The 23,763-nt window shown below is 39.5% G+C and overlaps 1 protein-coding gene across 31 annotated transcripts in view; it reads right to left on the bottom strand.

Annotated features, from left to right (window-relative positions):
- RBFOX1 (RNA binding fox-1 homolog 1) overlaps nt 1-23,763 on the bottom strand; it is a 2,494,239-nt gene that overhangs the window by 1,221,320 nt on the left and 1,249,156 nt on the right. For 6 of the 31 annotated variants that reach the window (XM_063655292.1, XM_063655304.1, XM_063655301.1 and 3 more), the window contains exon 1: nt 13,006-13,164. The exons of 24 other annotated variants lie outside the window; for them this stretch is intronic. In XM_063655292.1, coding sequence (XP_063511362.1) covers nt 13,006-13,050 — 45 coding nt within the window. In that variant the 5' untranslated portion in view covers nt 13,051-13,164. Of the gene's footprint in view, nt 1-13,005; nt 13,165-23,763 lie in introns of those variants that run through there. One more of the 31 variants, XM_063655291.1, reaches the window with a different exon arrangement.

The following is a 23,763-nucleotide window of genomic DNA, read 5'->3' as shown; positions in this document are numbered from 1 at the left end:
AGGGGCAATGTAATGCAGCAACAGCTTTGGATAACTGTGCCTAAACTCATACGTTCAAGTGGGCAGGCAAAATTGATTCCCGTCTGATTGTTTCTGTATGAGCAAGACCACAACACGGCTATTAAAAGGAAGGCACTGAGAAACAGTTCTAGCTGTTTAGAAACACAGTCTAGCTATTCTAGCAACACAAACGCCTGGCGCAAAGCAGGTTCCCAATCCACTTGTTCAAATGAAAAGGAAAAAGTTGAAGCCTGTGAATGAAGAACAACAGATGAAGGAAGTTCCAAATATTAGGTCACACCACCATTTCCTCTCAAAGTGGTCACCGCCGCCATTTATGTCAACAATCTAGTCTAAATTTGCAGGACAGTAGAAAAAAAAAAAAAGCGCACATGCCTTTTATAAACACCAATTTACAAATACCAATGCTGTAAGCCATGCCTTTCCAAATTCCCCTGACCATTTTCTACAAGACACCCCAGAGTAGCACATATCTTTCTTGTTAACATTTCATGGAATCTTTCCATAAACATACGCTTGTTCTTGTCTTCCACATTTTGTCCTGTCACTGCAACAGATGGCTTTACACTGACGCATATGAAAATATTAAATACTTTATAAGCCTGTTGGAAATATAAAATGCCTTTGGAGGAACGAAAAGCTCAAGGATTAATGTAAAGCAGCCAAACAATATTCTGTTATAAACAGATACCTTTATGTTGTGAATACAATGGATGACCAACAATTCCACATCTTCAATAGGTGGGTAGAAAGAGTGAGGGGTATTGAGTTTGCCATAGGAGAGATTTGGGCCATACCAAAAAAGCAGAACATACTGCTATTGAGAGCTGTTAAATATTACAGTGTGTAACCAAGGGAGGGTTGTGAAATCTACGTCTTGGAGATCCAAAAGCCATAAGAGGCATCCATCTGTCTGAAACGGCCAAATAAAGCAAGCTTAAAGGCAGAGCTGTGAGCTAAGGGATGATGAAGTCAGCTAGCTGATTATTCTATATGCCCAATTTCGTTTATTATTTCTTTTCAGGGTGATATCAATAGATGTTTACTCTAAATGAATATTACTGTCTCAGTCAACCCATAAGTTATGACCAACCAATCTACGAAAGTGGGGACATCATCTTATGGATGTCTGTCTGCCAGGCGTGGTAGTTCAAGCCTGTAATACTAGCACTTAGGGAGGCCAAGGCGGGGGGTGGGGGGACGGTGGATCACCTGAGGTCAGGAGTTCGAGACCAGCCTGGGAAACATGGTGAAACCCCATCTCTACTAAAAATACAAAAATTAGCCAGGCATGGTGGCGGGCACCTATAATCCCAGCAATTCAGGAGGCTGCAGCAGGATAATTGCGTGAACCTGGGGGGCAGAAGTTGCAGTGAGCCAAGATCTCGCCACTTCACTCCCGCATGGGTGAAAGAGTGAAACTTCATCTCAAAAATAAAATAAAATAAACAAAAGAAAGTGGGGACATTGATTAGTGGTTAAAATGAGGGGTTCTCCAGCCAGACTGACTACCTCTAAGTGATGATGACTGTATAATCTTGGGCAAGTTACTTAACCATTTTGTGCTTGGTGCTTCCTCCATAAGTAAGAACAGTAGTACATACTTCATAAGGCTGCTCTGAGGACAAATGAGTTAGCATACATAACAGGCTTAGAATACAGCCTGGCATATGGTGGATGCTACATAAATGCTGGCTATTCTCTGCATTTAGTGCCGTGTTTATGTAAAAATAAACATTAAGACGTGGGTACAATTTTTTTTTTCCTTGTATCGGTTTGTATGCAACTGGCATTGACTTCCAATGGGTGCAACATATTGATGTGTTCCATAATATGCATAAATCAAAGATCGCCAAAGCCCATTCCTGGGCATTTATCCCAGAGAAGTGAAACTCACGGTCACGCAAAAACCTATCCACAAATGTTCAAGACAGCTTTATTTGTGATGGGCAAAGCCAGCCCAGATGTCCTTCAACAGGTGAATGGTTAAGCTGTGGTACATATACATACCATGCAAAATTACTGATGCAACAATGTAGGTACAACTCCAGGGAACGATGAGTCAATAAGCCCATCCCAAAAGTCTAAGCACTGTGTGATTCCACTTGTATACCATTTTTGAAATAAGAAAGTTTGACAAATGGAAGGCAGATTCATGATCGACAGGGGTTAAGAACAGGGGCAGGTAGTCACGAGAGATAGCTGTGGTTATACAAATGGAACCTCAGGATGGAACTGCTCAGTACCTTACCTGTGGCAGTGGATACAGAAACCTACACATGATGAAGTTGTACAGAACAATATATATACACACAAATACGTGCAACTAACCTTAGGGAAATTCAAATAAGGTCAGTGGATTGCAGCCATGCCAATATCCTGGATATGATGTGATACTACAGTTTGGTAAAATATTACCATTAGAGAAAAGTGTACAAGAGATCTATCTATATTTTCTGACAACTGCATATGCTACATTTATCTCTGTAAAAATTTCAATTAAGAATATTGCCAAAGCCTAAATGCAGATGAAGAATGAAAATTTTCAATACACTGGAATAATCGCCAACCGTCTCTCTGTATCTTCTGGTATACAGGAAAATACTACTCATTAAAAATCACGCTGATGCTACTGTAGATGTGTTATGAAATTATTTAATAAAAAAGATAATTTCTTGTACTTAATGTTGCATAGTTTATACTGATTATTCCTAGCTTTTGTATATTCAGTTGGCGTGTTTAAAGGAACTGAAATCTGCCGAGTGAAGTGCACAGGTTTCTGAAGCAATCTGAACAGCACCTGCCTTTCTCTGAAGTGTTTTATTATTCTGAGTCAGGCCAGCTGAATCTCCCAAGGTATGAAGTTCAGTTTGAGATAAAAATATTTTATCTGCCCTTACAGCAAATTGAAAGGCTATATAAAGGGTTTTGTTATTGCAGTGTTTTCATAAATATATAGTAAACATCTTTCACAGTGGGAAATTCAGCACAAAATACAAATTTTCATACACAGCTATTCATGTGGCTTGCACAGGAAGATGAAATGACCCAGAGATGAATAAAAAAAATAATAGTACTGTATACAACTTTTAGCAGCCTATGGTCCCTGACAAACACACACAGCTGGGAGGATAAGGATCATGATTTTGCAGTACCAACGATGAATGACAAGTGTGTACAGCAACAGGGAAATTTGATTTTCTTCTGTGGCCAAACCATTACTGTTAACACTTAGATTTATCATTTTTAGGAAATTCCAACACCCCACCACCCCATTCCAGAGAGGATACTGACCCCAAACCTTAACCAAAACATAACTGAATCAAATGATTTTCAGTTTTATCTTTTCTAAGGCTCAAATACATTTTCAAAGCAATTTAGGTTGCCTATGTGTAACACAGAATATCTATGTTGGTATCTAAGCTGATCTATATCAGCTCAGGGGTAAAGTGATCACAGGTTGTTTGCAAAATGGAAGCTTTTAAGTATTTTTTAATTATCCAAGTAGGGCATCTTTGCTGAAAATCACAAAGAATAAAGGTGCAATCTTAAAAGCAAAAGCTCCATCTCTTCCCTGCCCCTTTCTTAGTCATACTGCACAGCTACAACAAAGATAATCACTGTTCATAGTCCCTTCATTATCTTTTGCAGTATTGCCCTCTATGTAAAACAATTGCATGTGTATGTTTGCTTTCTAACAAAGTTTTTCAAACAGATTTCTCAGTTTTGGGCTCTTCCTCACTCATAACATCTTAGACATAGTTTTACATCCAAGCAAATCCACTTTATTCCTACAAGGGTCCTTGACCTCCAATCCCCCTCCTTAGGTATTTCGTCTGCTCCAGTTTCCTTCTCACTGTTCACGATGCTGCAGTGAACCAAGCTGCATCTTCACAAACTTGAGCGATCACATAGATTCCAGAGGCAGAAAGGCTGGGTCAAAAGTACATACTTATTTATTTATTTAATTTTTATTTATTTATTTTTGAGATGGAGTCTCGCTCTGTCACCCAGGCTGTAGTGCAGTGGCACAATCTCGGCTCACTGCAACCTCCGCCTCCCGGGTTCAAGCGATTCTCCTGCCTCAGCCTACTGAATAGCTGGGACTACAGGCACCCGCCACCACACCTGGCAAATTTTTGTATTTTTAGTAGAGACGAGGTTTGACTATGTTGGCCAGGCTGGTCTCGAACTCCTGACCTCATGATCCTCCTGCCTTGGCCTCCCAAAGTGTTGGATTACAGGCGTGGGCCATCGTGCCCAGCCTACTTTTTTAAAATAAAAATTCCCAAATAGTCCTCTACAGAAGAAGGTACTATTCCACATTCTAACAGTGTATAAAATGCCTGTTTCATCAACAAATTGTTTTCCAATACAATATATAAAACTTTCATATATACAAGCAAAACTTTCATATACCCACACACACACACACACTTTCATATACTTGCTATTTATATTTATTTTTCCAAAACCTATATTCATGTCCTTTGCCAGTTTGTCTTCTCCATTATTATTCAGTTTATATGTCTACTCATCTATCCATTCATCCACTCATCCCATCCACCCATCTACCCAAAATATCAAGCCACTTGCATAATTTGCCAAGATGATAAGAAGGTTAATCTAATAGGAGAGTTATAGGAACTTCCTATAGCTACATAAATCTCTTCATCTACATCAGATTCATTTTTCACCAATGTTAGAACAATGATTCGTATACCTTTGGGCCAAAAAAACAGGGAAAGGGACTTCGAAGCCTCAAAGCTTCAAATGTGATTAGCAGCCCTTTTACTCACTAGCTGTTGGTAACCCTTGAAAAATCATCCCAAGTTTCAGCCTTCCCTCATGAACCCTGGGTATAACAACCACATCTGCCTCATAGGGCTGCTGGAAATATTCAGGCCAATAATGCACATGTGGGAATTAGCACAGTGTCTAGCTTATTGCAGGCACTCAATAGACAGTATCGGTAAGAAGGATAATGATTTGCAATTCCATATACTGAACAATTAGCTAGTGCATTACAACAAAATTGGGTTTCTTTCTCTATCAGCAGCAGAATTTGAATCCTGAACCACTTATAACATTGATGTAACTCCTATATGTTTAGATTCCTAAGAAAATTTCACAATCAAGACTGGGCAGAAATTCATTGAGTGTTGGGTACACTCTTTTTAATGGCATACAAGGTTTATCACTAGTTATCTTTATTTCTAAAAGGAGGCTCACCTTAACATGTGGAAATATTCCATATTCTTCTGGATATGGAATTAAAATGGCTATTTTAAATCCAACTTCCCATTCTTTCTTTCATCAATTAAACTATATATATAGCTTAACTATGTATCTATATATAGTTTATATATAGATATAAATAGAATATATATAGACTATGTAGCTTATAGTCTATACATAAGTTACATATCTATAGCTTAACTATAGATATAACTATATATACATGTATAATTTAAATTTTAGTACTGCATACTAATAGATAGTATCTACAGAACTTTACTGGGTAGTCTTGGCTATGTGGGTTCTTCTCATTTATTTTACCACTGAACAAATTCTGGTTTCATTTTAAACCATTTCCTGAACCAACACTTAGATGAAATAGGTATTCCACAAAAGCCAATTCGATGAACTGTATTAAAAAAGGACATTTGACGATAATGGATCCAACATCAGTCTTTTGACAGTTCTGAAATGGGATTCACTCTTTGCTTTCTTTGTTCAAATGTGAGTTTACTGGGCCTGAAATATAAAGAACAGTAATGGTTTCCACTTCCAGCCCAGTTCCTAAACTGTCTCCAGGCTGGGAGGAGGTAGCTCAAGAGCCCTTTTTGAGACTTTAATATTGCTCCATGATCAGATATAAGCTGTTCATGGGTGACCCTTTCTTTCTTGTATAAAAAATCTGTGTCCTGCCTCAGGTAAAATGCAGTCCATACTTGTAAGTTGTGGTTAATCATCTCTGAGCTTTCTGCAGGGCAATAAATAGTAAGCAGATACCTATGCCTAACATTTAAGTAACGTACAAATTTAGACTGGTAAGCTGAGGACAGCTGGTATGAAACTGACGCCTGTCAGACCTGTATTTCCCACCACAGTGGCTTGTATTCGAGATGTGAGACGTTTTCAAGTACAAACCCATACATATCCTTGATAAGAAATTTTGAAAAATACAAAATGTTCCATCCATGTACTCATTTATTCAACTGAAGTTCATTGAGGCTCTCTACTTCTGTCTTGGTTTTCTGGATATTCTGGTATGTATTTAATTGTGTACTTGCAAGATCTTTTTTTCCCTTCTAAAGCAGAATAAAATGTGTCAAATTGGCATTTCTATTTAAAAATATACTTAAATTGTTTTTCTTTTCATAGCATTTGCTATTCACTAAAAACTCAACTGAGACTGAGATAGGCATGGTCATTCCCGTGGCCTAAATGTGGGACAACAAACAGCCTGGCATTAGCTGAGATCAAGTTGCAGTCAATGTACTCACATCCACCATCACCCACCTGGCATGGACCACATGGGGCTCTCTAGAACATTTTAAGAGCATCAGAAAGCAAAGAGTTAACTTTCTTGAAGACACCTTAGGAGATCCAGTTGCAGAACTTCTATTTTTCCAACATGACAATTAAATAGGGAATAAAATGGAGATCACTCATCCTGCAAATTGTGCCCTCCTGTACATTAGTGTTTCCCTTTGGTGGCTTTTTTGTTGTTGTTGGACGTGGTCATGGTAGACAGAAGTCACAAGACCTCCTGATCCAGGTGAAGTGCATCTACAGGAGTATTTAAATAGCAACATATAAAGCTGTGAGCATTATCACTCATGCTCTTTCAAAAACAGGTAAGTCCGTTTTCCTCATCAACCACTCCAAAATGAGACTGAAAATGTCTTTTGTTTCAAAACTCGGGTGAAGATGGTGCCTCAACGCTTAGGCTTCTGTAGATTTAGAAGCTCAAATTACTAAAGTACATGAGAAAGTGGCTAGGAACACAGACTTTGGAGTTTAAATCCGAGCTCTGCCACTTAGAAGCTGTGTGATCTCATAGAGATTACTCAACTTCTCTGGATGTCTGTGCCTTCTCTGTAAAAAGTAGATAAAAACAATAACAATCTCCTAGGCTTATCTTAAAGATTCAATGAATTAATATTTTAAAGCATTTGCAACAGTGCTCGGCAAATATAAAATATTAAACAAATAAACCAATAAACCTATGTGCCAAACCTTTAAAGATATGAGGAAAATAATACCATTTGAAGACTGAGGGAAAAGAAGGACCATATGGGGAGGTGGTTAGAATTGCTCTTCCATTATTCATTTAGTGACGTTACATTTCTCGTCTAGTGACATGAGTACCAAGGAAGGAAATTTCATTTTCCAGCACTTGTTGTACTAAAGAGTAAGTAAATTGGAAAAAAATAGGCACTTTAAATCACAATGACCCATGCCATATTTATAAAGAAAGATGTTCCAAGGAAGCAGCTGTAACAATTTTAGTGTCAGACTGTAAGGAAATAAGGACCGTCTGATTTTGCATCGTGATCCTATTCACAGCATCCAACCAGAGATTTTAAATGTTTAATAATTGAAGTACACATACCTTCTCCTCTCTCTTGAAAAATCAGACCATGTTTATATTAGACGATCACTGATATTACCTAGGGTATAATTACTCAGCTATGGCACTGTTGGTTTGGGGCCAGGTAATTTGTTTTTGTTTTGCGGGAGGGAGTTGTCCTCCCACAAAGACACAAAAACTGTCTTCAAAATGGTGTTAAATATTGTTATGGGTTAGGGGAGGAAATTGATCCTGTTTGAGAATCCCTAACCTAGTGTATCTGTTAAGTACCCATTATGTGTAAACAAATTCAAAATGCTAAATTCTAAACTCAGATTAATAAACTTCAATGGTATCTTAGCATATTGGAATCAGAAAAATTTGGAGTCTAATCACTTTTTCTAATTATAAAAAGTCTTGAAAATTGTTTCTCCATCTCTAAACTAGGCATGGTAATACCTACCTTGCAGAGTTGTAAGAACAGAGAAAATACACAGAAGCTCCTCGTCCAATGTCTGATGCACAGAGGGAGTCAGTAAGTGCCCAGGAAGAAATCGGCATTGTATTGTTATTGCTGTTTCTGTTGACAGGTTATCACATCCTCATCCTCATCATTTTAATAGAAATAGAAGACCTGTACTTACACATTCAGCTAACCACAATAAATCCAACTAGTACTTACATCTTCTTTGCAGACAACAACTGATTTCCTCACAACTAGAGACTGCAACTAAACAACAAAGAAATACATCCACAGTTTTGCCCTTTAAAAAAAAAAAAAAAAAAAAAAAAGAAATACATCCACAGTACTGTGGCAAATGCAGATGCAGAATTATCATGAAGAGCAAAGGAAGGGCTGGCAGAGGCCTTCCTCATATACAGCCCTTTAGGGGTCTTCTCTGTAAAACAAACATTGGGCAAATAGTGCACATTGATTTGTTTGGTTGTTGCTGTTTTTCTGTATTGGATTGAAAGCATGGAGTAAATGGTGCTGGGAGATGAGCTTTTTGAGTGTATATTTGTGTCTGTGTACACTCTGTGTGAAGAAGTTAATTCAAACCAGGTTAGAAAACTTAACGAACAAACCAAAAACTACAGATCATTAAAGCGGCTGGTTTTGACTACTAATTAGTGTGTAAGAAAAAAGGACCATTTTAAATAACAGGGAGAGATTTGGCTCATTAGATAAACATGAATCTAGAATTCCAGACATTACTTTAGGAATAGAGAAAAAGTAATAAACATGCCCCTCACTGCATAATATTTTATATTTATATATATATATATAAATATTTTACATATATCACTGCCATCTCTGGAAGCTGAAAACACTAGTTCTACTGTAATTGTATCTTTTCTTGAAAAGTCTTTCCTGGCCTTCATGACATTGGAGCTTGCCGACAGATTCTTCACTATCGGTAAATGCTAAGAAACTAACCACTGCTCATTTCTTTTAAACCCAACCAAAATAATTTCAGGAGAACTTGCAAGCAGAAAATTATGTTACAAATATCCAACTGATCCTATTTACATTTGCTACATCAAAGTATTCAGACATCATAAGCAAACGAGAAATGGGGACCCTCCCAATACCCTATAGGTTATGCAAGCACCTGACCAGAAAGAACACTTTGAAATCTTTGTGGAGCAGGGAAAATTGGAAGCATATTAATCTAGGCAGTGAAATTGGGCTTTCTGTCATTTTTAATTGCTTGAATTCATAACCTAGTTTTGCTGAATCAAAAACGAATTGCTGTAGCTGACATAAGCTGTTTCGGCCTTTTGGGCACACATGCACACACAGAAACCCCACAACTTACAAAAACCCCACAACTTTTCATAGAAACTTTATTTAGCTTAATAAAAACACACCCTGAAAACTATTTGGGACATTATAGTTGCTGAATAATTTAATATGCGATGGTTTCCAAACCAAACACTGTTAAATGCTGACTTTTAAAGGCGTTTTATCTTTCTTTTGGTGCTGTGCAAGCAGAGGGGGTTCAGCAGGAATCCTAAATCCTTGAGACTGCTATTCTGATTATCAATGATTTAATTAAAATCAAATTATGCATGAGAATGCATAATTGTAAAATTCTTCTCATTTGCTCCTGTTGACTACTGCTCATAATGCACACAAACACACAACCCTGCATGAAAATGAAAGAAAACAAAAAGAGCAAAAATGCACACCCATAAACGCAAACAAAGATTTGATATTTTAACACACTCCAAAGTTTTTGGATCCATAACAAAGTAAAGTCTAAAATGCCAAAAAAAATAAAATTAAGGGTTCAAGCTTTTTCCTCCTCATTTATTTTTATGTTCGTCAGAAAATCAACACAAGATGGATAGTGAAGTCTCATAGAGAGGACTTTAATCCCAATAGAATTACTTTCCAAGAACTTACGCCAACTCCCTTTGATAACTTTGAGACTAACATACGTGAAGTTTTTAAAATAAAAGCTAAAAGCTAAACACAACTAAGTTTAATTGATAATAATTGTTTTATTAGTTCAGAAATCTTCTTCCTCTTTTAGATGACTTTTCATTTCACCAGATTACAACTTTGCTCAAAATCTAATATAAAAATTATAAATTTAGACAGAAAACAAGACCAAGTTTGTTCTTCACTAGATGTTGTAATATTTATTTAGCTCAAAATTGACCCATTCAAGCAGGTTGTCTATAATCAAATAAAAGACAACAATGAGGAGTGTGTAACTGGATTCTCAAAATATAAGTCATATACATCAATTAGTGTCATAAAATATTACAATATATTTTCCAAATATTGCAACTATAGTTTATAGGAAGGCAATCAATGCCAAAAATAATTTTTTTAAAAAAAGCCCTTTACTGAGATCTACTTCAACTTTTGTATCATACTCCTAGTACAGAGAGGAAAAAAAAGAAAAATAATTAGCTGGTCCTTTTTAAGAGCAAAAAGGAACACAATGTCATACAAAAAAGAAAAACTATTTTTGTTATACTTCAATTACCTGGCCCATAAGTCAGCACTGATAGTTATTTCTACCAAGTCTGAGTAAATACAGATTAAAATGAATCCAGACTCTAAAATTAAGACAAGTGATAGGAAAAACAGAAGTTTGAAGGATAAGATTTTAAGAGACAAATGTAAAAATAAACTTAGTCCAATAAAGTCATGAGACAAAGTACTTTCGTATAAACCCTCAATTTGTGCTAACAGAAAAGATTCTGCTCTTTTCACATAGTAAAAGCATTTTCAAAGAGTCTAGTTGCTTGGTTAAAATGAAATGACAAAAAAAGTTTGAATATTCACTTTTTATAAGACTGATTTACAGTGGAATTGCCTGATACTAAATAATTCTTGCGGGTGAATGGAGAATTCCTGAAAGAAAGGAAGAAAGAAAGAAAGAAAGAAAAAGAAAAACAGGCTCTGGTGATCCTCCAGCGTGCAAAACATTTGTTAAAGTGTAGCAAAGATACCTAAAACGTTTCTGTGTACCAGGTAAAACAGTAAAGACAGAAAGATGGAAAGAAATACAGATAGATGAAAAAAATGGGATAAGGAGGAAGAAATACCCACAGGGAGACCAAGAGAGAGAAGAGAAGAGGGGTAAGAGACGGAGGGAGGAGCTCCTTCTACATGTCCCGCTACCTCATTCCTCAGATAAACAATTCCCTCTTCATAACCTCTGAGTATTCTAATAGAGGGGAGGCATCACACTTGTGGGAAGTGTGTGGGCAGATAAGACTTGGAAAATCTTGCTTCTTATATGAAAAGCCTAGATTCCTGTGAGCCTGAGTGGCAAGCAGCTGTTGCTGATTGACTTGCATTCACTTACTTGACAAACAACCCTCTTCAAACTTAATCATAGCAAACCACAAAGGCAAGTTACTCCATGCCACAAACACCCTTTTACTCACACTCTCTGGATTTTCCAGCACACATTTAGATCAAAAAAATAGGGAACACAGTGGAGAAAGATGTTCCAATTTTAAGCCAAACAATTTGCTACCCAGCTACCCTAATAAAGAGAGGATTACACAATCATTTTTGCCTGCTTCAGCAATAAACCACATTCATTTCTGTGTAACCAAAATTGAAACCATGTCAACAATGAGTAAATTCTTCTACGTGAAGACACTCAGAAAGTGATTCTCTTAGCAAATAATTTCATAACGTTTTACTAAGGTGACACTGCCAACGAAACTTTTGGATTCACAATTCCGCTTGGAGCCCTCTAAAGTAGGAAGGCGGAAAACGCAGCTCTTTTGTCAAAAGAAATAATAAAACCCCCAATTTCCCCATAATCTGAAAATAAGGGCTAGAGGAATGAGCTGCGCTTGAGAGGCTAGGTGATCCTTGTAGACTGATGGATGTCACATTCGACACTGTATATAATATATTCTTTAAATGCATAACAGTTGATTCCATCACTTGAGAAGGCAAGGCACATTTCTCCCATTTGATCTCAGAAGAAGGCAACTCTTATTCCATGTCATAAAATTGTACAGAGCTTATTTCTCAAGTCGAACCGTGTTCAGTATTGTCAATTTAATGTCTCTTCCATGGGAATCAGGCAGAGAAGATAAAGAGTACACCAGCGCAACTAGCATGGTGGACATGTTTACACAGACATGCAGCGCATATGCTCACATTTGCACACACATGCTCCCTTGCAACGTGAGCATGCCAACTTCGCACATGCACGACCCATCTGGCCATTCATTTCATAAACCTCTCATTTCCAGAGCCGCGCATCTCTTGCAAAACCATGGCTAGCCTATTGGGACTTTTACATCGGTTCTTAATAAACGCTTATTCATCTCTGGGAATAAAGTTAAACGGAGCCAATGAGCATTGGCAAGGAAGTTGCCCACTAACTTCCAGTGGGTAAAGAAAATCGATGCATCTCCGGGCTCCCCAATCCCTCTAAACGCCCCCTCGCCCTCTCCAAGTGTCCAGACCACCCCCACCACGGGGCGCCCAGGGCGAGCCCTGAGCGCAGTCTCCGAGGTCCCCGGAGCTGGAGCTCGGCTTACATACCGCGTCCCATTCACGCGCTGCAAACGCAGCCTCATCCTTCCATCTCCGGTTTGGGTTTCCCGGATTCCATCCACGGCCAAGTCCCCTATTCTAATCAGCAGCCCCGGAGGCGCACACGCCGCCACCGTCTCTGCGCTAACGTTGGACAGCGGCTGACGGCTGCTCCTCTGCCACAGGCAGCCAAAAATGTCAATTTGCACACTCCTCCCCCTGTCGCCCGCCCCCGTCCCTCTGCAACCCCCTCCCGCGGAGTCAGTGGGCTTCAGGAAGCCTCTGCAGAAGCTGCCTGGTCTCTCCCTTCTCTCCCTCCCTGTCTCCCTCTTTCTCTCCTTCCCTTTCTCTCCTTTCGAGTCTGCTTCGCTCGCCTTACCTGAAGGGCATCTCCCACGACTGCAATTAGCTGCCAAGATTTCATTGTTGGCTGCAAAGTGCCTCCTGTTTCCCCACCGGGAGAACACAGCACGGGAGAAGTCCGAGGCAACAGCAAACGGCACCCACGTGCTAGCAATGTAAATGACTCCAGTCATCTGTCGTGCGCGCAGCGCGCCTTCGCTCGCCCGGGCTGCCTGGCACGGCCGCCAGCAGGTGCAGAACGCCCCGAGCGCGCGGGCGCGAGAGCGAGCAGCCCGTGCAAGGAGGCAATCAACACCCGGGCGCGCACAAAGGGAGGCCACGGCGGCGCCCGCGCCCGGGTCCGGCTTCCCCGGCCGGCCTCGGCCTCTGTCCGCGCCAAAACGCTCGCCAAATTAGACGCCCAATGTTTTTGCAAAGTCTTGCAGCTGGGGGAAGGCAGTGGATACTGGGGCTGCGTGGGTCCCGCCCCTACGGGTCGGAGGCACTTGCAAAGCTCCGAGCTGGCGGCGGTATCTCGGTGCTCGCCCTCTCTCTCCCGCACGTGTCCCTTCCCTTGTTCTTTCAGGCATTAAATATGTACCACATGACAGAATAGGGCACCTTGCACGGTCCCCTGAGTCCGCACTTGACAACCAATTTTAACTCACGAGCAATCAAATGTCTAAAGGCGGATATAAGCACTCCCAATTACTTACGCTACTCCTGCATTATTCAAAACGTCTACGGGACAGTATTTATGACTTCCAATATGCTACTTCACCTAGAAATACTAGTAAAACATCGAAGACCCCAGCACCGCGCCTCCAATCTCGCCTCCCGCCCCAAACAGCTAGGCTTTCATCCTATGTCATCTCCGAGAAGCAGCTGCACTTTATTTAGGAGCGAAGCTTTAGGATCTCAACTCTTTTTCCACGTTAGGTACTAAATGAGAATGCGTTGAGGTTTCAGCCTGCTTTTAGGAGGAAAACAACTGTCGTCTCTGTTGAAATTTAGAGATCACCTTTTAAATATGTTTACCTTGAATAATAATATCATCAAAGTAATTTTCCTGTTATTTTCCCAAGAAGTCCTCATAGATCTATTTCCCTTTTTTGTTGTTGTTGTTGTTGTTGTTGTTGTTACTAAGAATGAGTTACACAGGTTCTAGCTATCTTCAGCTTAAGTGCTGATTTTGGTAGGGACCAAAAAATTGATGGGCTGGGGAAATGACTCTTTTGGATGTAGAAAAACTAGTTTGTTCTTTTTCCTTTCTCTTCGCAGTTAGAACTGCAAGCTGTATGCACTAAGATGGCTTTGCTACTTCAAGCACTTATTTAAATAGGAAGGATCTAAATGGGAAAGAAAATTTAATATACATATATCCCTCCTATATTTGATCAACAATGAGTGAAATATTCATTGGCTTCCTGTGTCCTTCTTGGATACTTTATTTGAGTTAAAGGCCTTGTATACAACTGATTAGGATTTTATGCATTGGTAAGCAAATTTTAAAATGCTAATAAATCTTTCAAATATTTTCACATTTGTTACAACTCCATATCTAGAGGCAATATTTCAAGTGTGTGTTTTTTTTAACATGCCAATTCCTTATGTAACCATCATCCATCTTTGTCACACCAGGAACAAAACGAGGAGGGATTTTTTTTCTTCTGTGCATTGAGTGTGTTTTTAATATGATATTAACACAGTGTTTAACTTTCTCCTTGCAGAGTTAAGAAAATTCTGTTTGTGTTCTCTCTGCCTGCCTTTCTTACAGGGTCAGTGGCATTTAAAGGACGCTGAGATAACCATAAGGTAAAACCTTATTTCACAATAATGATGCCATGAAGAATATGCTCTACTCCCTACTAAAAGGGGTTTAGACTTTCGCTTATCCAGAACCCTGTACAATTACAGAGATTCACAAATATAGAGTATTATTATTATCCCAGCACACACTGGCATCCTCTGTGGAATAATTTGATTCACAAATCAGTTCACAAAAGCAAGGTTATGGGAAGGAACGCATGGTGCGGGTGGCCGGTGGAGAGACAGCAAGCCCTAATTACAACCCCATTGTCCCCGTGTTCTCAGCACATGTGGCCATTTAATCACAGAGTGTGACAACCTTGGCAGATGTTGCCAGACCTGGTTATTGATATAAATTGCTATTCTCATGTGCAAGGGGCACAGCAAAGAGTTAAAACCATGCCTGCAGCCACCCAAAAGGACATGAAGGCCCACATTTACAGCTGTAACTACAAGGCAAGATGATACAGAGGGAAGGTTGTTTTCTTGCTCCCACCCCATAAGTAAAACAGCAAGGGATGCAACCTCCCAAACCAAGAATGGCAGTAGAGTCTCCCATGAGCACTGTAAACTGATATTGTCTCTCTGGAAGCTGATTTACTAGTACCTATTAAAATGGAAAATGTGCATACCCTATTATCAAACAGTTCTACTTCTAACGTCTGTCCTAAAAAACACGCACAATATACATTTGTGGATATGTTTGGATATAATTGCTATTGCTTGTGATACAGGATGGGGTTGTTGGGGGAGGCAACAGACTAAATACCCATCTAGCATTAAAAGTATGGCATATCATATGATGGAATACTATATAGCAGTGAAAAGAATCAAATAAAGCCACATATGAATACCTCCATCGCTATATAGACATAAATATGTAGGAATAGAAATAAAGATATACACTATAAAGTACAAATATATATACACATATTTCTCAGCAAAAACAAATTGCTGAGATAAAAACCCAAGTTTTAAATGACTTCTACACTTATGACACCATTTCTGAAAGAGAATGCACTAATATAATATTATAGGTTTTCTGTAGATGTATAAATATTTGTGAATGTACTGGGAACAGTCCAAAACAGAAGATAGCCAACTACAGCCCAAGAATCGAACTCAGCCATTCTCTGTTTCTGTATAGCCTGCTAGTTAAAAATGGTTTTGATATTTTAAATAGTTTTTAAAAGTCAAAAGAAGAAGAATATTTTGTGATGTGTAAAAAATGTAGGAAATTCAAATTTCAGCATCCATGAATGAGGTTTTATTGCAACATAGCTATGCCCATTTGTTTATGGGTTGCTATGACTGCCTTCATCTACAAATGCAGAGTTGAGTGTCTGTGAGAGACCAAGTGGCCCAGGAAGTCTAAAATGTTTACTCTCTGGCCCTTTACATGCATATAACATATATACATATAACTTGTTTTAAGTGAAAAGTGTGTATGTATATATGTTCTATATGTTATATGTGTATACACGTATATCACTTTTAAAAGCATAAAGCCAATACATAAGTGTTCTCTTAAAAGAAGAAAAGGAGCTCTCAACCTCAAGTAAAAACTAGTCTCCTCCCTCTTTTCCTACAGATGACACTATTGTGAATTTGAGTCCCATTTTTCTAGACCAGTGTTTTTTGTTTTGTTTTGTTTTGTTGGTTTGTTTGTTTGTTTTTTCGAGATGGAGTCTTGCTGTGTCTCCCAGCCTGGAGGGCAGTGGCACGATCTCAGCTCACTGCAACCTCTGCCCCTGGGTTTAAGCAATTCTTATGCCTCAGCCTCCTGAGTAGCTGAGATCATAGGCACCCGCCACCATGCCCAACTAATTTTTTGTATTTTTAGTAGAGACGGGGTTTCACCATGTTGGTCAGCCTGGTCTCAAGCTCCTGACCTCAAATGATCCGCCTGCCTTGGCCTCTCAAACTGCTGGGATTACAGGCATGAGCCACTGTGCCTGGCCTAGACTGCTGATTGGTGAACTTTTTTCTGTAAAAGGCCATAATTCCCATGTGTCAAGGGGAGAAACTAGGTGGGAGGTTATTGCATCATGGGGGCAGTTTCCCCCATGCTGTTCTCATGATAGTGGGTGAGTCCTCATGAGATCTGATGGTTTCATGGTTTTCTTTTCTTTCTTTTTTTGAGACAGAATCTTGTTCTGTCACCCAGGCTAGAGTATAGTGGTATGATCTCAGCTCACTGCAACCTCTGCTTCCCAGATTCAAGTGATTCTCCTGCCTCAGCCTCCCGAGTAGCTGGGACCACAGGTGTGTGCCACCACGCCAGGCTAATTTTTGTATTTTTAGTAGAGACAGGGTTTCACCTTTTTGGCCAGGCTGGCCTTGAACTCCTGACCTTAAGAGATCTGCCTGCCTCAGCCTCCTGAGATCTGATGGTTTTATAAGGCAGTTCCCTGATCTTGCTGGCTCTCTCTCACCTGCCGCCATGTAATATGTGTCTACTTCCCCTTCTGCCATAATTGAAAGTTTCCTGAGGCCTCCAGAACTGTGAGTCAATTAAACCTCTTTTCTTTATAAACTGCCCAGTCTCAGGTACATCTTTATAGCAGTGTTAGAACAGACTAATACAGTATGAAACTTTTAAACTTGTATACACACATACACACAAACACACACACACACGGGCATACCTCATTTTATTGTCTTTCACTTTATCATGCTTTGCAGATATTGCATTTTGTACAAATTGAAGTTTTGTGGCAACCTTGTGTTGAGCAAGTCTATTGGTGCCACTTTTTTTCTGTAGCAAGTGCTCACTTTATGTTTTTGTATCACATTTGGGTAATTCTCACAATATATCAAACCTTTTCATTATTAATAAATCTGTTACTGTGATCTGTGATGAGCAATCTTTGATGGTACTATTATAATTGTTTTGGGGTGCCAAAAACTGTGCCCATATAAGATGGCACACTTAATTGATAAAGACTGTGTGTGTTCTGACTGTTCCACTGACAGGCCATTCCCCCAGCTCACTCCCTCTCCTTGGCCTCCCCATTCCTTAAGGTACAACAATCTTGAAATTAGACCAATGAATAACCTTACAATAGCCTCTGAGTGTTCAGGTGAAAGGAAGAGCCACACACCTCTCACTTTAAATCAAAAGCTAGAAATGATTAAGCTTCATGAGGAAGACACTTTTAAAGCTAGGACAGCACCTGTAATCCCAGCACTTTGGGAGGTCAAGGCAGGTGAATCACAAGGTCAGGAGTTCGAGAACAGCCTGGCCAACATGGTGAAACCCTGTCTCTACTAAAAATACAAAAAAAAAAAAAAAATAGCTGGGCATAGTGGCAGGTACCTGTAATCCCAGCTACTTGGGAGGCTGAGGCAGGAGAATCGCTTGCACCTGGGAGGCGGAGGTTGCGGAGCTGAGATCATGCCACTGCACTCCAGCCCAGGTGACAGCGAGAGACTCCGTCACAAAAAAAAAAAAAAAAAAATAGCTTGGACAGGCCAAAAGCTAGGCCTCCTGCACCAACTAGCCAAGCTGTGAATGTAATGAAAAAGTTATTAAAGGAAAGTAAAGTGCTACTCCCTTGAACACACTACTAATAAGTAAAACAGCCTTGTTGCTGGTGTGGAGTATTAGTGGTTTGGATGGAAGATCAAACCAGCCACAACATTCTCTTAAGCCAAAGCCTAATACAGATCAAGGTTTTAATCCTCTTGAATTCTGTGAAGGCAGAGAGAGGTGGGAAAACTGCCAAAAAAAAAAAAAGTGTGAAGCTAGCAGAGGTTGGTTCATGAGGTTGAAGGCAGGAGCAGTCTCTGTAACATACAAGTGGAAGGTGAAATGGCAAGTGTTGATGGAGAAGCTGCAGCAACTTACCCTGAAAATCTAAGTAAGATCACTGACGAAAGTGGCTACACTAAATGACAGATTTTCAGTGTAGACAAAACTGTCTTCTCTTGGAAGAAGATGGTATCTATAACTTTCACAGAAAGAAGTCAACACCTGGCTTCAAAGCTTCAAAGGACAAGCTGATGCTCTTGTTAGGGGCTAATACAGCTGGTAACTTTAAATTGAAAGCAAGGCTCATTTACCATTCTGAATCTCCTAAGGCCCTTAAAAATAACTCTAAATCTACTCTGCCTATGCTCTAGAAATGGAACAGGACATCTGTTTATAGCATGGTTTGCTGAATATTTTAAGCCCACTATTAAGATCTACTATTCAGAAAAAAAGATTCCTTTCAAAATATTACTGCTCATTGATAACACACCTGGTCACCGGAAAGCTCTGATGGAGAAGGATAAGGATATAAGTGTTCTGTTCGTGCTTGTTAATGCAATACAGGTTCTTGCAGCCAATGGGCCAACGAATAATTTTGATTTCCAGTCTTATTATTTAGGAAATATATCTCATAAGGTTATAGCTGCCATAAACAGGGATTCTTCTGATGGTTCTGGGCAAAGTACACTGAAATATTCTAAAAAATATTCGCTTTTGAGATGCCATTAAGAACATTCAAGATTCATGGAAGGAGGTCAAAATAGCAACATTAACAGGAGTTTGGAAGAAGTTGATCCCAACTCTCGAGAATGATTTTGAAGGGTTCAAGACTTCAGTGGAGGAAGAACCTGGAGATGTGGAGGAAATAGCTAAAGAACTAGAATTACAAGTGGAGCCTGAAGAGGCAACTACATTGCTGCAATCTCATGATAAAACTTTAACAGTTGAGGAGTCTAACAGATGCAGATCTTATGGATCAGCAGAAAAAGTGGTTCCTTGAGATGGAATCTACGTCTAGTAAAGATACTGTGATCCTTGTTGAAATGACAGCAAAGAATGTAGAATATTCCATACACTTAGTTGACTAAGCAGTAGCAAAGTTTGAGAGGGTTGACTCCAATTCTGAAAGAAGTTCTACGTTAGGTAAAATGCTGTCAAATAGCATCAGGTACTGCAGAGAAATATTTCATGAAAGGAAGAATCAATCCATGTGATAAACTTCACTGTTTCCTCATTTTAAGAGATGGCCACAGTCACCCCAACCTTCAGCAACTACCACAACTACCACCCTAACCAGTACAAAGCCATCAACACCAAGGCAAGACCCTCCAGCAGCAAAAAGATTAGAACTCATTAAAGGCTCAGATGATTGTTGGCATTTTTATTCTAGCAATGAAGTCTTTTTAAATTAAGGTATGCACGTCGTTTTTTAGGTACAATGCTATTGCATACTTAATAGATTACAGTATGGTACAAAAGCACAGCTTTTATATGCACTGGGAAACAAAAAATAGTGTGACTCCCTTTATTATGATATTTACTGTATTGCAGTGGTTTGTAACTGAACCTACAGTATCTCCAAGGTGTGCCTGTACATCTATAGGTCTCGCTTTAAGTGTAAAAGATGTGTATTTACTATTTTTTTTAAGTGTATGTGTATGTGTCTATGGATATTTGTAGACACACACCCCTGGAAGAAATCATACAAAATTGCTAGTGAGATTATAGGTGCTTATTATTTTCTTCTTTGTCATTTCCTGTATTTCTCTATTTTTCAAACAGATGTAAATATAAGAAAAGGGTGGAGCCCCTGGCCATGTGAGTGTCGATGACTGACATTGTACCAATAACGTTTTTCTCACCTGGGAACTGCCTGTTCTCTTCAAATGCTGGATGATAAAACCTTCAAAAAGAAAAGCATCAAGTTTTGGTTTATGCCCACCTAACATTTCTGGAAAACTCCAGCATCTAATTGCTTCTTCATAGGGGGAAAAAAGACGTTAAGCCTCGATGCACTAAAGATTTTTATAAAAATCAATCTTATCCTTGAAGTAAAATGTGACGTAGATTATCCTTTCTGCTAGAAGTTATGGTAATGACCTACTGAAATATGCCTCACAATACAGTCATATTGCTTCTTTACCAGTATGAAAATATTTTCCTGTAGAAAAGCACAAAGCAAGCTCCACCTAAAAAAATAAAATTACATAGCAACCACATTGAAACCTTGCAGGATTAGAACACTGGGACCTACTGATTTTCTTTGTCCTGACACCTGATGATCCAGTTACATTAAGAAAGGTGAGCTTAATGAAGCATATTGAGATGGGAGAACATACGATTTATAGTGGACTTGTGGTTACATTTCTAAATGAATCCCATTAGCTCTATATTGGTTGCTGGTAAGTGACCACGTTTTCTAATAGACAAATGCATGAATCACCTGGGCGTATTTTCAAAGCATTTTCTACAAAATGGTTCACCTTACAAATTTGAATAAAGACAGGTGAATGACCCTCATTCCTGAAGCTTAGCAGACTTCCTTTAAGCAAGAAACAGAATTCTTGCAACTGAATATCCATTCCACCTCCTCATAATTTAGCATGCACATGTAGCCTCATCCTTGAGATGGCAGGAATCAAGCACACTGCTGACAGGAATATTCTTCTAATAGCATTACAACAAACATTGTTTTCAATGTGTTTTATAATTATAAAACCTATGAGTGTTTATTATGGAAAGTTTAGGAAATTTCAAAAAGCACCGGAAAAGGTAACATTATTTTACCACCCAAAGAGAGCTCCAAGTACTATTTTGTTGGAAGTCTATCCACTTCAGACATTTTCAATTGCATATATAACTAAAACATTATAAGCACACAACTGGGATGTTACTGTATAAGCTACCTTCATCTTTTGCACTTTGCAATGTATCATGAACATTTTCTGCTGTAAGGACAAAACATTTACAAGGTCAGTTTATATATTCCACTCTAATGATACACAGTTTCTCTTTATGTTAAATAACACTGCAATGAACATTCTTGTCCCTGATGTTATGAGATTTTTCTCTGTACCTTATCTCAGGGTAAATACCTAGAAGTGAAACCGATGAGTCAAAAAAGTGGGCACCATATTTAAGTTTTTAGATCTAAGGAACCAGAATCCTAGAAGCTTACATGAATCCATATTCTCAGCAGCAGTATGAAAGGGAACTCATCTCACCATGAGAACAATTTTTGGCCAACTTCTTTCTCTTTCAATAACCGTTTCCCTGGCTGGGTTCCCTCGCCTATCCACCTGCCCCACTTGGGGCGCCACACCATCCCATGCTAAATTAGCATAGAACAGCCCAGACATAGAAAACAAAGGTGGTGATGAGGAGCAATTTAAATCTAAGCTTATTTAACATAAGTGGCTAGTGGCTGCCCATTTTGTCTTAATCGCCTTTTAAACTAAAATCAATGTTAAATTACCTGAACAACAGCTTCTGCACAATTGCAAACTGAAAATTCTTTAAGTGCCTCCTCAAAAGCCTTTGGCTCCCGTTCGGGCGATTGACAGGAAAAGAGTCTTTTTCCTCTTCACCGTGTTATAGCTTTGGACCATGGGATATGATTAAAGGGTCCTGAAAAGAGACGCCATGTCCGCTCTGGGATGAATTACTATTCCCTCACATCAAAATGGGATTAAGGTGTTCGAAATAGAATCTGGATAATAAAAATTGGATAATAGTACTATGATGTCCCCATCCTTTCCCTCCCTTCTTTCCTTCCTTTTTCATTTTCCCTCCCATCAAGGATAGACTGCATACACAAATGGACACTGGCAAGAACATATAGAAAAAGAGAAATCTGACCCACAGTTTGCAGCAACCAGCCCAGGAAACCAGCTTGTTATCTACAGGAAGCCAGCCTGCTATCCACAAGTCACGATTCAAGGAAGTCAGATTACTATCTCTAGTAACTGGTCCAGGAAGCCAAACAAAAATCCACTGGTTCAGAAACGATCAGGACTAGATTCGTAACTGACAGCTTTCCTAATTTTTGTCCCCACCTCCAACTTAGGACCAATCAGAGAAAGCCAAGTATGCACCCTAACCAATCACAAGGAACACCCCTTTCTACCTGGCCCATCTGCAGCTTCCCCATGCAAACAGCCTCTCGCCAGGCCATATCTGAAGCTGTCCCTTTATTTTTCTACTATAACATTTTCCTACTCCTCTGCCTGCCTTTGAGTTTCTGCCAAAATGCAAGTGAGAATGGCTGACTCCTTGCTATAGCAAGCTCTGAATAAATAGCCTCTGTTTATTTTTATTTGGTTGGTCTTTATTTCTGCAATAAAGATCAATCAAATAAAAATAAACAGAAGCTATGGTTTTTTTCAACAGGATAAACAAAACAAGAGCCCTCATGTAGCTTATGTTCTAGTGAGGGAGACAGATAAGAAACAAGAAGATACAGATTTTTGCAACTGTTGGGTGGGAAATAGCCTTGTGATGAAATGGGGGTGAGTCAATGGAGATAAATACCTTCGATAAGATGCTAGGGTTGACAGCATCCATTACTGCATGAACTGACTCCTTTCTTTTGTTTCCTTCAAGGATTAATTGAGCACTTGCTGTCTGATTTGCACTACAGAACTACAAAAATGAGACAGACATATACCCTGCCAACAAAAAGCCTCGGAGGGTGATCCATGTTCACTTATCACCAGAAAACAAAATAGATAAGTAGGCAGGGCTAGAAAAAAAAGATTCGGGATAAGAGCTGTGAGAGCCACGAGGCAGGAGGGAAATTTTGTTTCCATGTGTTGCAGGGCATCCTGGGGTCCCAGGGCAGAAGACCAGGGGTACATAGGGAGAGGTACATAGGTAGCCATGCGTGTTCCTGTCTGTGATACCAGCATAGATATTGTAAAGATGGAAGAGTTTCACTTGGAGGTATCCCTATAGGATCATGCTATCTTCCTTGCAACAATTCTTCCTTGAGGATCCTAAATAAGAAACTGGGCTGGGCACAGTGGTTTACGCCTATAATCCCAGCACTTTGGGAGGCCGAGGTGGGTGGATCAAATAAGGTTGGGAGTTCGAGACCAGCCTGGGCAACACGGTAAAACCCCATCTCTACTAAAAATACAAAAAAATAGCTGGGCATGGTGGCGCACGCCTGCAATCCCAACTACTCAGGAGGCTGAGACAGGAGAATCACTTGAACCGGGAGGCGGAGGTTGC

Source organism: Pongo pygmaeus, chromosome 18 (genome assembly GCF_028885625.2).
Source record: "Pongo pygmaeus isolate AG05252 chromosome 18, NHGRI_mPonPyg2-v2.0_pri, whole genome shotgun sequence".
NCBI classification, from domain to species: domain Eukaryota; kingdom Metazoa; phylum Chordata; class Mammalia; order Primates; family Hominidae; genus Pongo; species Pongo pygmaeus.
This window is presented reverse-complemented; position numbering and strand designations above follow the sequence as displayed.